Source organism: Echinops telfairi, unplaced genomic scaffold (assembly GCF_000313985.2).
Source record: "Echinops telfairi isolate 266 unplaced genomic scaffold, ASM31398v2 ScPeMD7_7424;HRSCAF=8462, whole genome shotgun sequence".
Taxonomy (NCBI): Eukaryota; Metazoa; Chordata; class Mammalia; order Afrosoricida; family Tenrecidae; genus Echinops; species Echinops telfairi.
Genome location: NW_022111324.1, coordinates 6,245,619 through 6,261,142, shown reverse-complemented (window position 1 = coordinate 6,261,142; position 15,524 = coordinate 6,245,619). Strand labels below are relative to the sequence as shown.

General features: G+C 40.3%; 1 protein-coding gene and 2 pseudogenes across 1 annotated transcript in view; 1 reads left to right on the top strand and 2 right to left on the bottom strand.

Annotated features, from left to right (window-relative positions):
* The first annotated feature begins 341 nt into the window (after window positions 1–341).
* Window positions 342–1,394, top strand: LOC101659121 (annotated as a pseudogene).
* Window positions 1,395–11,063: 9,669 nt separating this feature from the next.
* Window positions 11,064–15,524, bottom strand: part of LOC101655879 (flavin-containing monooxygenase 5-like) — a 29,204-nt gene continuing 24,743 nt past the window's right edge. Inside the window, exon 8 of the mRNA XM_004706853.1 lies at window positions 11,064–11,439. Within this exon, the coding sequence (XP_004706910.1) occupies window positions 11,064–11,439 (376 nt within the window). The remainder of the gene's footprint in view (window positions 11,440–15,524) is intronic.
* Window positions 14,457–14,897, bottom strand: LOC101659434 (annotated as a pseudogene).

Here is a 15,524-nt window from a genome sequence, read left to right as displayed (position 1 = left end):
AAGAGAGAAACTGGATTAACAATAACTCAGGGGCATGGAACAGGAGGTTGTGGGGGAATCTGAAGTCAATGGCAATGGGTACAAGAAGGAAGAAATCATTCCAAAGTTGCCTGTGATGATTGAAATATTGAATTGTATTAAATGTTAATTATAACTCATTAAAACTATTTAAAAACCCAAAATATACAGGATGAGTCATGTAAAACATGTAAAGGACAGATTTGCAGAATTAAGGTGCCATCTTAATATTAAAATATTTTATTGAAAATGTAATGAGTGGGTGTGGTGGTGGCAGACCAAGCAAGAACTAGCAGCTTGGAACAGAGCATGCATGTTGCTCGCCTCTCAGAATGAATGGAGACCAGAGAGTGGTCGCTCACGTCCAAGAAAAGAAGAATTTCATCCATCACTTCTCCCATGCTGACCGAGGATGAGCTGGGGCACCCAGACACGGGAGACGCTGTTGCCCAGCTCAGCAAGGTTCTTCAGTGCAATGTCCTCAGAGACAAGTACAACCGAGGTGTGATGGTGGTGGCTGTGTTCCAGGCCCTGGTGGAGCCCAGGAAGCAGGATGCTGACAGTCTGCAGCGGGCCCTGATGGTGGGCTGGTGGGTCGAGTTGCTCCAAGCTTTCCTCCTGACACTGGATGACATAATGGATTCATCCCTCACCCCCCAGGGGCAGCCCTGCTGGTACTAGAAGCCAGCCATAGGTCTGGATGCCATCAATGATGCCAGGCTGCTGGAATCCCGTGTCTGCCACCTGTTAAAGCTCTACTGCTGGGGGCAGCCTTGCTACCCGAGCTCTTCCTGGAGAGTTCCTACCAGACTGAGAAGGGACAAGCCCTGGACCTCATCACTGCCCGCCAGGGCAATGTGGATCTCAGCAGGTTTACTCCAAAGAGGTAAAAATCCAATGTCAAGTACAAGACCTCTTTCTACTCCTTTTACCACCACGTCGCTGCTGCCACGTCCGTGGTGGGCATTGACAGGGAGAAGAAGGAGCATGCTGATGCCAAGCGGATCCTGCTGGAGATGGGCAAGTACTTTCAGAGCCAGGATGATTCCCTGGACCTCTTTGGTGACCCCACTGTGAGGGACAAGGTTGGCATTGACATCCAAGACAACAAATGCAGCTGGCTGGTGGTTCAGTGTCTGCAGCAGGCCTCTCCAGAGCAACGCTGGGTCCTGCAGGAAAATGACAGGCAGAAGGAGGCAGAGAAGGTGGCACAGGTGAAGGCCATGTATGAAGAGATGGAGCTGCTGGCCGTGTTCCGGCAGTACGAGGAAGTCAGCTTCTCCAGCCTCATGAGGCTCATTGAGCAGCGAGTCGCATCACTGCCGTCCTCCATCTCCCTAGGGCTAGCACACAAGACCTACAAGCGGCAAAAGTGACCTGGAGCCTGGGAGGGCAGGGCTCAATAAATTATTTTTTAACCTTCCAAAAAGAGAAAGAAAACGAAAATGTGAGGGGGACTTCAAAAATGCATGGAATAATTAATTTAAAAATAATAGAAATTCTCCAAAAATGTATTGAAGTCCCTTTATATTTCAGATCACTTAGCTATACACTTATGGATTTTCTAAATACCATCAAAGTGTTTTTTTGGTTTGTGTCCCCTGCCTCACCCAAATAATTAATCATCTAAAGCAAATGTCTAAAAAGAAAACAAATTTATTTTATGCATATGCATAGTTTTGGAACTAGTAATTGCCCTTCTAGGTATATAACACAGCAAAAATGTATATGGTAATACTGTTCATAATAGCCCTAAAGCCCATCACCACTGAGTGTATTGTCATCTATATCGTTAAGAGTTGAACATTGCCTACCCACCTTTTTTTTAAATAAGTCATTTTATTGGGGGCTCTTACAACTCTTCTAACAATCCATGTATCAATTGCATCAAACACATTGGTACATATGTTGCCATCATCATTTTCAAAATGTTTTATATACTTTTGTATTCTATTGGCAAGTATTTGTTAAAGATTTTTGCATCGATGCTTACTAGAGATATCAGTATATAGCTTTTAATTCTTGTGGGATCCTTGCCCACTTTAGGTATCAGTGTTATATTAGTGTCATAGAGTTTGGGAGTTTTCAGTCTTTTTCTGTGCTTGTTTGTATAGGATTAGTGTCAATTGCTCCCTAAATGATTGGTAGAATTCTCTTGTGAAGCCATCTGGTCTGGGGGATGTTTTTGCTGGTAATCCCTTGATAACCTTGTCTATTTCTTCAATTGCTACAGGTCTGTTGAGGTTCTTGACACCAATCTGGGCTAATCTAGGGAGGGAATCTTTTTCCAACTATTTGTCCATGTATTCCAAGTTGTTGAATTCATTGGAGTACAGGCCTTTGTAGTACTGTGATATTAGCCTGTTAGTTTCATTAGGTCTGTTGTAATGTACCCTGTTTCATCCCTCATACTAGCTATTGAAATTTGTACCCTCCTTTCTTTGGTTAGGTTTGCTAATCATCTATCAATTCTGTCAATCCTATCAAAGAACCAGCTTTTGAATTACTTTCTTATTTTCCCTCTCCTGTATCTCAGCCCTGATTTTCATTATTTTATTTTATTTTGCTATTACTAGGATTATCCTGTTGACTCTGTTCTAATTGCTGGAGGTTTTGTGCCAGCACATCAATCCTAAGTCTCTTCCTTTTTTATGTGTGCATTTATTGCTATCAAACTTCCTCTGATAACAGCTTTTGCTGTGTCCTAAAGGTTTTGGTACATCATATTCTCATTCTCATTGCTTTCTATAAACTTCTTACTTTCATCTCTGATCTGGGTCAGTACCCACTCATTTTACAGTGGAGAGTTTTTCATCCTCCAATTGTTTGCCCTGTTTTCTTAGTCATCCTTTTGTTGATTTCCAGCCTTATAGTATAGTGGTCTGAGAGGGATGTCTAAGTCATCTTTAAGTATTTGAATTTACACAGGCTCGACTCATGCCCCATCATGTGGTCTGTCTTTGAATATGTGCCACGTGGGCTTGAAAAGAATGTGAATTTTATTGCATCTTGGTGGAGATCTCTGAGAATGTCTATCAGGTCAAGTTGTCTAATTGTAAAGTTCTGTAGCTTCCTTGTTAAACTTCTTCCCCTGTGAGCTATATTTCTTGCAGAGTTGTGTCTTAAAGTCACATATTGTGATCTCTTTTTTCATCTTTTGGAGCATTTGATTCACAAATTTCACATTATGCTCACTGGTTCTTGGTCTACTGTTCCCTTGAACATTCTACAGTGCCCCTTCTTTTCTCTTGTTATGGCTTGCACCTTGAGATCAATTTTGTCCCAGATTAGGATTGCAACCCCTACTTTTTTTATGAATTGCCATTTGCTTGCAATATTTTTCTCCAGCCTTTGATTATCAGCCTATTTTTGCAAGTTTGAGATGTGCCTTGTAGGCAGCAGATTGATGGGTCGTGTTTTCTAAGCCAGTTGGCTACTTTTTGTCTTTCAATAGGTGATTCAGTCCATTGATAATTCAGAATTATTACACCCATCTGTGGACTCTGTGATGTCATCTCATACCTTTTGTGTTGGGTGTTTTCCTGCCTCCCTTCTTTTTTTTAAAAAAAATTTTATTGGGGGCTCGTACAATTCTTATCACAATCCATACATATGTCCATTGTGTCAAGCACATATGCACATTCACTGCCCTCATCATTCTCAAAACATTTGCCTTCTACTCTAGCCCCTAATATCAGCTGCCCATTTTCCCATTCCCTCCCCATTTTCCCCTCCCTCATGAGCCCTCCGTAATTCACAAATCATTGTTGTTTTGTCATAAGTTAAACTGTCCGACGTCTCCCCCCACCCTCTTTTCTGCTGTCCACCCCCCAGGAAGGAGGCTATATGTAGATTCTTGTAATCGGTTCCCCCTTTCTACCTCACATTCCCTCCACCCTCCAGGCCTCGCCCCTCTCACCACTGGTCCTGAAGGAGTCATCTGTCCTGGATCCTGCCTCCCTTATCAGTGCAGTGTGTGTATGTTTCATTCTTACCTTCTTTTCACCATTGAGCCCATGCTATCTTGGGGGCTGTTTTCACTGTGTTGATCTCTGGGTGGAGTTACTCTATGTGGTTGTCTCTTATTTGTGCTCAGTGAGTGTTATTCTGCTTTTACTGAGTTTATAAGACTTTTTTTTTTTTGTAGAGCTGGGTTTCTTTTAACATATTATTTGAGTTTTGTCTTGTCTGGGAAGGCTCTTACTTCTCCATCTATCTTGATAGATCATTTGGCTGGGTAGAGTATTCTTTGGTGTGCATTATTTTCTTTCAACTTTCAGATTATGTTACTCCACTGTCTCCTCTTCTTCATGATGTCCACGGATAGGTCTGAGCATATTCTTATTTGGGTGCCTTTAGAACCCCCAGCTATTCTTTTGATTTTCTCCCTTTCCTCAAAGTTGGATTGTTTAACTATCATGTGCCTTGATGACTTCTTCTTGGGGTTCAGTCTAGCTGGTGTTCTTTTGGCCTCCTGAATGGTTGCCTGGTTTTCATTCATTAAGCAGGGAAGTTTTCCTCTAAAATTCCCTTGCTATTTTTGCCATTGACTTCTTCGTTGTGTCTTGTTCTGGTAGTACAATTATTCCAATGGTGTTAGAGTCTTGTGACATTTGCTGAAACAGTATGGAGGATAAGTGCTAAGGAGCCGAGAATCTACCTGTTGCTATAGTTAAGAAGAGGCTGTCATGAGTAAAGAACTAGATCATGAATTGGTCTTGATCTTGTTTGTAACCTACAACTTCCAAAATAAATTCTCTGACTCTAAGCAACCTTGCGTGATGAAAATGAGGAGGCCTTGAAGGACTTGCTGACAAAGATCAAGGATTACAGCCTTCAGTATGGATTACAACTCAATGTAAAGAAAGTCAAAATACAACTGGACCACTGGGAAATATCATGATAAATGGAGAAAAGATTGAAGTTGTCAAGGATTTTGTCTTGCTTGGATCCACAATCAATGCTCATGGAAGCAGCAGCCAAGAGGTCATTGATGCATTGCAATGCATAAATCAGCTGCACAAGACTTCTTTATAGTGATGAAGAGAGGGAAGTCACTTTGAGGACAAAGGCATGCCTGACCCAAGCCATATTATTTTCAATTGTCTCATGTGAATGTGACATTTGTACATTGGCTATGGAATGCTGAGAAGAACTATTGCATTTGAATTGTGGTGCTGGTGAAGAATATTGGTATCACAGAATGCCAAAAGAGCAAACAAAGGTCTCCCCTCCCGATCCCTAACAACTTACTCATGAATCCTCAGTGAATCTTTATTCGTGCTGGTATATATTTTCCTTTGTTTAAATGCCTTTTTCCAGCATTAAGTTTTTCATGGTTTCTGTGAAATTCATTTTAGCTTGCAGATTCTCGTTTTCACTAGATGGGCAAAACCAAACCATAACCAGGTGCTATTAAGTTGAACACAGCTTATGGCAACCCCATGTGAGGACTGTGCTCCCTCCACAGGGCGGAAGGGCCGCAGGGACTGAGAATGCAGACGGAACTGGAAAAGAGGGGTCTGAAAAAATTGTCTTGATGTTTGACTTACAAATTACTTTATTTAAACCGAAAAAAAATGTCAGTTGAACAAATTTAAGAATGGGGAAATCTGCTGGAGGTCATCTGGCTGGATTCAGAGTAAACACCAGAACAGGGAAATTGGTGTGATGCAGTCAGTTAATTAACTCCTTCTTTACTTAGAATTTTCTCCACTCCACTTAAAATGCTTTTTTTCTTTGTAGCTACAATTTCTAATCACAGCATCTAAAGTGAACTCCTATGACACTTACAATCCTCCCCACCCATGTTGTTTTCTACCCTCGGAAGCTGCGTTGAACATTTATAAGTTCCCTCAACTTCGCAGGGTTAGGCATTCAGGAGCCAAGGTGCCTGTAAAGATGTCTAGGTCCAGCATTCAGAAAATGATGTTCAGTCTAGCTCATAGTGATACTTATTTTGTTTCTTCCCATTGCTTTTATTTGTTGTTGCTGTTTCTGTCATATATCATAAAATTGTAGCTCCCAGTAACCCTATATGAAAAACCGTTTTCCTGAATTTGACTTGGGGTTTATGAAGCTATTTCTAAGCAAGGCTATTATCACATTTCCCTCTCTGTTGCTACCTTGCCTTACTTAATAAAAAAATAATGACACACATGCACACACACAAAGTTGTTATGCTGAGGCTGTTGTAAGTGGTCTGTGGGATGAATTTCCTGCCATGCCATTCAAGTTACTATGAGAGATATGGAGAACTTCAACTGTACCATACACAGAGATGGAATTTCAACTTCAGTGAATATTTCAATATCTTTATGACAATTTTAAGGGCTCTTGTGGTGCTATGGTTATGAGCTCAGCTGCTGAATGGTTGACAGTTCGGGCCCACTTAGTAGCTCTGCTTACATTCTTTGGATATATTGTCAGGAGACATCAGTCCCTGGACAAGGTCAAGTAAAGTGGAGGGGCAGCAAACAGAGGAAGGCCCTCAAAGAGATGGATGGACACAGCGTCTGCAACGATGGGCTCAGGCACAGGAACACTTGTGAGGATGGCTCAGGACTGGGCAGCATTTCCTTTGATTGTGAATAAGGCCACTGTGAGTCAGAGCTGCCTTGCTGGCACCTAACAGCAGCTAACAGTAGCTCTGCAGGAAAACATCCTGGCCAGTTGAAATAGACATGATGGCATTTAACAACAACATGAAACTGTTAGGATACACTACTGGTGCCTCTTTTCACTGATACAGCCAAGGACAGGACACCGGTCACTCAAGTCCCCCTCCCCTCCCTACAACATCCTACTCCTCTGTTCTACAGCTTTCCTTGAGCACGTGACACACACACACACACACACACACTCTCTCTCTCTCTCTCACACACACACACACACACACACACACAGCATGGTGTGCTATGATACAATGATGTACCAGTCCCTGTTTAAGTAAGGGGTTAGAGAAGGCTGCTTAGAAGACCTTGTCCCTAACCTAAGTCTTAACAGATAAGCTGAGAAAAGCTGAGAAAAGCCTATCTGGAAGAGACCACAGTTAGTGTGAGGCATATGTGCAGGGGAGAAGATGGCTTGTTTGGATAACTTACAAATAGGTTAGCATGTTTGAGGCTCAGATAGTTCAGAGATATGGTTAGAGAGATAAGCAAGGGTAAAGTTATGGAGAGCTTTTCAGGGCATGTTGATAAATTTGGGCTTCATCCTGAAAGTTGAGGGCAGCCTCTGAAGGGAAAAGTTTGTAATTATCATGGAAGGTATGAGGGGGCTTCAGAAAGTTTGGAGAAAAATGGAATGAAAAGATAATGGCTTTTCACATGTTTTTAAAAGTCCCCATGTGTCTAAATGACATCTTCCACCAAAAGGAACAAAGCCTTGGGTAGATGATTGACTCCAGCTCAGAGGAAGAAGATACATGAGATGCTCCTGGAATATCCTGTCCTGTCAGATATCAAGAAGATCAAGGTGATTAGGATGAGGTCAGAAGGAGGCCAGAGTCAAGGGGAGTGATGGCAACTGCTTCCTAGCTGCCATTTTAAAACTCCTTTCTCTCTTAAATTAATCCCCCCTCCCCCTCTCACTCTCTCTCTCTCTCTCTCACACACACCCCAGATGACTTCCCAGCCATATCCCTTTTAATATAAATTAATTTGACCTCTTTAGTGTCTCCAATGCCAGTGACACCAATACTCAGACAGAAGGTTTTTCAAACACAGGAGCTGGGGTGAAGCCCATGGGACAGGAAGCTGTGTTTCCAGGTGGCTTGGAGTCCATGCTAACTCAAAGTGCCCTGCTATGACAGAGTAGAATTGCCCCATAAGTCTTCCCAGGCTGTAGTCTTGCCAAAAACACTTAGATAGGTCTTCTAATTTTCAGTTTACAGCCAAGTTCTTGCTTAATTCTTGTGCCATAAGGGATCCTTGAAGTATGACTACTCATAATATTCTTGTGTCTTTTTTCACATGTATTATAATCTATTTGGTTATCTTTAAGCCATAAGTCCTCTGAAGAAAGTGGCTATATTTTTATTCATCTTCTATTTCTTAGCACACTGTGTTATCCAAAGAATGAACCCAAGAGATATGCTAGGGGTGGGGGTGGGAGGGGATGAAGGGGAGCTGATATCAAAGAGTTCAAGAAAAAAGAAAATGTTCTGAAACTGCTGGTGGTTGGCAATTGTACAATTATGCTTGATCTAATTGAATTATAGACTGTCATAATATCTGTAAGAGCTCCCAATAAAACGTTATTTTAAAAAGAAAGACCTGGCTTTCTTTTAAACTCATCTGTATGGAGTGCAATTCACTCAGACACACCTGCTGGTTACCATGATGCGGAGCTTACTTAAGGGTAACTGACAGGGATAAGATTGATTTGAGATTCTGGAACTCATCTGAACCTTAAAGATGAGTTGAAATTATAGGGTCAGTGGGTCAAGGTCATTGTGCTTGAGCTGAGTGGTGAGGGATGTTTACAATTCTGTCATGTGGTGAAATGCCCAGTTAAGTTATCCTAACAAGTAAGTGTCACACTAAGAAGAGTTCTTAAATAGGAGATATTTGCCCTTACGGCTTCCAGCTATCCTACTTGGAGATTTTTTCACTTTTGGGCTTTTCCTGTACAATTTTGAAAACCCTATAGGGCAGTTTTACTCTGTCCTGAAGGATTGTTATCAGTTGAAATGAACTTGGTTCGGGTTTTTTTCATTGATTTCTCTTAGGATTTAATCTCCTTATCTCCCCATCCCCCTTAACAGAATTTATGCACAGGTTGAAAAATCAAACTCAAACCAAACCCTACAATCCATTCATTCTAATTTGTAAATGCTTGAATACTGCTTTCTAACTTTCATTGTGTGGTGGTTTTGATTTTAATAGGGAGACAAGAAAGCACTTATTAGCTAAATAACAGAGTCTGAATCTTGGAGTGATTTTACATAGTAGATTAATGAAGGGGCGGAAGGCATTTGGGGTCAGAAAACTCTCTGACCTTCTCAGAATCACAGCAGCTAGAAGGTCACCTGTGTGGTGGAACAAGGATTGCCGCAGATGCAGCTACACTGAAATCTAATCTTTATCATTTCATCTCCTTTTTGACTTATTTACAATTTGTTCTAGTTCTTGATAGTTCCTGCTTTCTTTTCAGTTGAGGAACATCTTTGGTTTATTTATCCATTATTTATTTTTGCTGGTTCTTTTGCATGTTTTCCTGTGTGGGGGATCTGGGATAGGTAGATCTATAGTGATAGTAACTGAATTAATGGCTTATTGAGGGTGTGGCTGGGAGGTGGGGGAAATGGGCAGCTGCTGACAGTGGGTGCAAGAAGGAAGAAGGTGTTCTGGACCTATTTGATTGTGGTGATGATTGTGCAACTCTTTTTTAATATGATTGAACTATTGAATTTTGTGATGTGAATTATTTGTCAGAGGAACTATTAAGAAGAAGAAGAAGGAGGAGGAGGACGAGGAGGAGGAGGAGGAGGAGGAGAAGAAGAAGAAGAAGAAGAAGAAGAAGAAGAAGAAGAAGAAGAAGAAGAAGAAGAAGGTGGTCCTGGAATTGATTGTAGGGATGGTCGCACAACTCTTAAGAATTTGATTGATCTCTTGAAATATATGAGATATGCATTGTGTTAGTGAAATTGCTAACAATAAACTATTAAAAATTTAAAAGTCACCTGTACAATGTATGCCAAGAGAGCTTCTTTGGAAGTCAGGCAAGAGGATGGGGCCAGTGAGCTTGGTTTTGGAGGCATTTGGTTCTTAGATGTCAATATAACCTCAGCCTTAATATAATGTATTAAGTTCATTGCCAATGAGTTGATTCTGACTCACAGTGAATGTGTTAGGCCGGTTGACTAGAGAAACAAATCCAGAGACACTCGTATACGTGTAAGAAAATACTTTATAGCAAGAAGTAATTATATATCAAGAAAATATCCCAGCCCAGTCCAACTCAAGTCCATAAGGCCAATACTAGACCCTAAGTCCCTCTTAAGACACATGCAGCCACATACAGTGATGCAGAATGCAGTAGTATTACAGGCTGGTGGGTGCAAAGTCATGTGGATCCAATGGCAGTGGAAGCATCATGGGGCTCTGGCAGCATCCAAAGTCAGCCAGAAGAAAGGTGAAGGCAGAGAGAGAAGGGACTTCCTATGAGAAGGCCACACCCACCAGGAGGCAACTGATTGACAGATTGAATATTACCCCTACACTTTTATATATCTTCAGGTTGGCATGAAATTACATAGCTACCACAACAACACTGTACAGAGCTTTAAAGAATTTAAATTTTATGAGAGCAGACATCCATATGGTGGGTTGGAACCATTAACTTTGTAGTAAGCAGTCCAAAGCTTATTGTACAGTGCCAACAAGGGTCCTCTAATATAGTATAGTGATTTCTTATCTCTGTACACTATAACTTTAGAGTAACTCATCATAATTTTGGAAGTCTATTGCACTCTTTTCTTTAGTTGTTTCTGTATAATGCAAGAAAAGGTTGGCAAATGAGCTTCATAAAGGAAAAGTAATTTTACATGTTTTAGTTTTTAATTAATTAATATATAAAATATTTTTCCTTGTGCCTTTTATCTCCTGTGTTATAAACTAAAGTTCTCATGTCTTGTGAGTATTTGATAGAATTACTTGAAAGAAAGTATAATCTGGAAGATAAAAATCAATGATAAAGGAACATTTTATTTACAACTTCACATAAGAAGAATCTAGCTGTGTGAAAGCAATGTAAGTGCAGACTTTAAAAATATGTTGTGAAAATGATTGTTAAGACTATCATGAGATTCCTTTTAATAATAGACTTTCCTGTGCATTCATACTGCTATATTTTCAGTAAAACTTAATGTATACTCTTTTTCCAGAGTAAATACATTTGTAAAATGGATCCGGATAACATTTTCAATAGTAGTATTAGTTAATGCTGGATATAGGGAATCGATTTGAAACTAAAAGATTGTAGAATATACTGTAGGATAAATAGGAACTATGACATGCTTTTCCCATTTAATGTTCATTCATTTACTTCCGCTTACCATGATGAATATATTTAAAGTATGATAATCCAGCAGCAAGAAATGCAAGTCCAAGTGGTGCTATCTTAATCCAAGAGAGCTGTGAAGACGAAGGACTGCATTCGCTAGTGACACCCGTCCTCATGGGCTTGATGATTCGCTCTCTCTGGGTCAGGATGGCCCTCCGGGCTCCGTCCCATTTCCCTGGGCCCCGCAGACGGTATTGGTAAGGGGTGCAGGGGCCAAAGAAAACTTCCATGGCCAGCTTTGGGTCTGAGAGGAAGAGCGAGAGAAGGTTGGGCTTCACCCCCACCAGAGTGGCGATCTCATCCATGTACTTAATATAATCTACTTGGATTGTGTGACGTGGAGTCTTCACATACCTGCAGCAAAAGAAAGAGAGAGCGGGGAGGGGGGTACTCAGAGACTCCAGCACTGGAAGGACAGAGACTTGTATGCTTAGAAAATGACAGGAAGTTTTACAACTTCAACTCAATTCAACCAACCAACCAGTTACTGTCATGGAGTCTAAAAATGGCAATTTTATGTGTGCATAGTACCAGTTCCATAGGGCTTTGATTTTTTGTTGTGGTCTTTGGAAAGTAGATTACGAGGCCTGTCTTCTGACAGTTCTCTGGGTGGCTTTGAATGGCCAACATTTCTGGCTAGTAGCTGATGGCTTAGCCATTTGTAACGTCCAGGGGCTCCTTCTATTCACATTCGAGATGAGGAAACAGAGAAATAGGAAGCTGAAGTGACATACCCAACACCACCAAGTTGTTTGATGGCCAAGTGAACACAGAACCTAAGTGTCCATACTCCAGGTCCATCCATGTTTGACTGTGCCTTAGTGACTAAACTACAGCTTGATTTTAGCAGTGATTCCCTATTCTTTAAGCTACTCATTTTTTGGCTGTGTTCCATTTAAATATATTCCTGTCTATTGTACAGTAGGATGGAGAACTCTTAATTGATAGCCCTGAAAATATCAGCAGTCAGCTAGGGAATGGATCTCCACATTGTCATTGACCACTGGTCCCACTGGACCACTGCTTAGTGGGTGTAGCAGGGTACAGGTGTCCTGAGTGTAGCCTCCTTTGCAGAGGGCCTCTGTTGGACACAACAGCTGTTTGGTTCACTCTCCATTGACCTAGATGTTTCAATTCTGTCCATGCATAACACGATGCAAGCCCACAGACTGCGGAAACCCAGAGGTCCAATTCGCATCGTAGAAGATGTGGATTTTATTTTTTATTATGATATTTCCCCAGCATTGGGAAGTTAAATGTCTTGAAAAGGTGTGCCTTTGGAAGAAAATGAAAACAAAACAGTGAAAATGGTATTCTTGGGAGAGCAGTGGCCCGTGCCCGTCTAGTGTACATCACGGGGCAGATGCAGCATGACTTCCGTGTTACCAGATGCATAAGTGTCATCTTACTGGTGTGCGGGAGCTGGAATTTCTCCTGAAGCACGGAACATTGGGGAATTTGCCATTGGTCTATGTTCCTCAAGTCTTAGCAAAAAGGCTGTTTTCAGACATGGATAATAAGTAGAAACAATACACATTGTTACCAATTTTCTCTCTCTCCATTTACTTTATGCATAATCTGATTTGAAATGCTGAGCAAAATGCATAGCTTTTTAGGCATGCTATACATTTTGAATGAATGGATTAGAAACATTTTACCTCATCTCTTTCCAATTACTGAAAGGTATGCCCCTTAAATTTTCTTTTTTTTTGGTGGTGGTGGGGAATTTATTTACTTAAATTTCATGTGTCAAATTCTTATAAAGTACTGTATCAACTTGTCTTTAGGATACCAATATTAGACTGGGACATTTTCTTTTCATCTGGATTTATTTGAAGTTCATTTAGTCATTCTGCTTCTAAACACACCTAAGCTGCCAAATTAGAAAACTGCTTCTGCCATGAGAATTTTGAAATTAACTTTCCACCACATTTTTATCTTAAATTGCTACTGGGAGTGGGGGTAATTCATTTAGCAGACACTTTAAAGTTAGGCAAAGATTATTGTCAGTCAAAATATTGTGCAAGACTGTTTGCTTATGTGGCAGCCGTAGGGCTGCACTTAACTCATGACGACAAAAGCACACTGGCATTGAATAACTTGTAGCATCAGATTACAAAATCTGGTCTTAAGTAAAAAATATTTAAGGTTAACAGGATCTTTTTAATAGTTAATATTTGGGCTTAAGGGGGAAAAGGTTACGAATATACTCATGTATAAGTAGAGTTTTTCTGTATATTTTTAATGTAGTTTTTGTGTTAAAATTAGGTGCCTTGGCTGATATTTGGGTCAGCTTACACTCCAGTATATATGGTATGTGCTATATTTCACATCTCTTAAAAACAGAAAGTGTTTTAGCAGCTTAAACTTTTTTCATTATAAGACATCTTACCCTATAATTTTCTTTGAAATATAACTTACAACCAGATCAATTAGAACATACATACACTGGCACTTTAGCACAAAGGCAAACTTTAAAAAAAATTTGAACCTTTAAAATTAGGCTATAGTATAAAAAGTCTATGGTCTTGCATTCAGCAAATCATACTAAAATAGTCTTGTAGCATAAAAGCCAACAAAACTTTATATATGCCACAAGTTTATCACATTATTTACATGGCTCTTACTTTCCTAGATACTTAAAACTCCTGTTTTACAACCCTGCACTTGCAGCAAGCTTTGCAGGATGGTTCTTAGGCCAGATCACTGTCAGTAGCTCGTGCAGTGCTAGAATACAAGTGTATTTTGAAAGCTATTCAGCAGTCAGTCAATACTGTGTGGAAAATATTTTTGGTGCATTTGTTAATAGACACCCTTCTACTACACATTAAGAAACGGGGCTCTTGGTGTGTACTATGCCTGTTAAGTAAGGCCCTAGGGCCCTTTCCACATTCACCACTAATTACTAAAATACAACTATACACTAAGAAAAAAATTCACATTTTCTTCTAGCAATACATCAAGTTGGCCTATTACTGGTCAAGTGTTTCTAGAACACTAAACCTTCAAGGTTTTCAACCCTAGTTTGTTGAAGCTAGATGCTTATCTCATCCACTTGTTTTCAACAAGTAAATTTGATGCATGAATGATAAATTAGTATTTTCTCTAATAAAAAATAGAAAAGCTTGATTCATCACTTCCACAATCTAAACTGGAATGGTTTCACAATTAAGGGTTGTCAAATGAAAACATAATTATCAAGTAAATATTGTCATAAGTTGCACTGATAAAATCATTATATCACAGTGCACATAAAACGAGTCTAATCGTTTTCTATATTAGTTTTACAGACATAGATTAATTTGCTAGTGAATTTGTTTCAGACCCACTATTTTTAGGATGATACTTAAATGTAAACATGAGTACTTATTTTATACCTGTACTTTAAGTAAGGTTTTCAGTTGAAATGTCATCATTTCTTTATCAGAAGGATTAAAGGAAACAGGAACCCAGTGGTTTGGGGGTTGAGGGAGAACACCTGGGGATGGTGGCTCACTAAATTTGGCTCCAGTGTAGTTCTGGTTTGTTTGAGACTTCAAAAGTAGGTTGGGGTTTGATAAGCTAGAGTTCCAGTTTTGATGATTTGGAAAATGTACTTTGTTCTTCCCCGACTTTGCATGGCCTGCCATGCAACTGCTGATGGGTTGTAGCCCTGTCCTCTCTCTCTTTTCTTATGAGCAGTCTTCACCTGGGAATTCTGATCCTTGGTCTTCTGCGTATTAAGCTGTTGCTGGTTCTTGCTCACATTTCTAGATTGGGGGATTGCAATGTTAAACCTCTCTCCACCACCCATCTTCAGCTTCTCTGTCACCTTTCAGTCTGCTTTTCAGATTGTAGGATTTCCACAATCTGTCCTCTTCCTTGTTGCTTTCGGAGGAATCCTTTCCTTTGTGTGAATACAGACGTTCTCATGGGCTGATCTGCCGAGTGCAGCCTGAGAGCTGAGGCCAACATCTGAGTCTCCTCAGCACACAAGTTTGAGAGAAATCTTTGCGACTTCGAGCTGGGAGCCCCTTAAATTTTCTTAATCAATGATATTCTTTGGGTTATTACTTTTTCAAAACTGATTATAAACTGGGGCGGGTTAATGGGAATGCATTTTGTTTGTTTATGTGGACATATCAAACCAAACCAAACTCACTGCCACAGAGTCAATTCCAACTCGTAATGCCTCTGTGGATTTCCCCAGCTGTCAATCTTTACAGGAGCAGAAAAGTGTATTTTTCTCCTCACACACTCAATAAAGTCTTTAGAATCCTGGAAAAATGTGTTAAGATAATTTATTAAGATACCAATTTTCGAGTTTCTGTCTTTATTCCTATCCCCCACGATTCTACAAAAATGTCCCACCCTGAGGGGTTCATCTGTCCTAGATTCCCTGCGTTTCCAATTCCCATCTGAACCGCTGTGCATCCTCTGGTCTAACCAGGTTTGTAAGG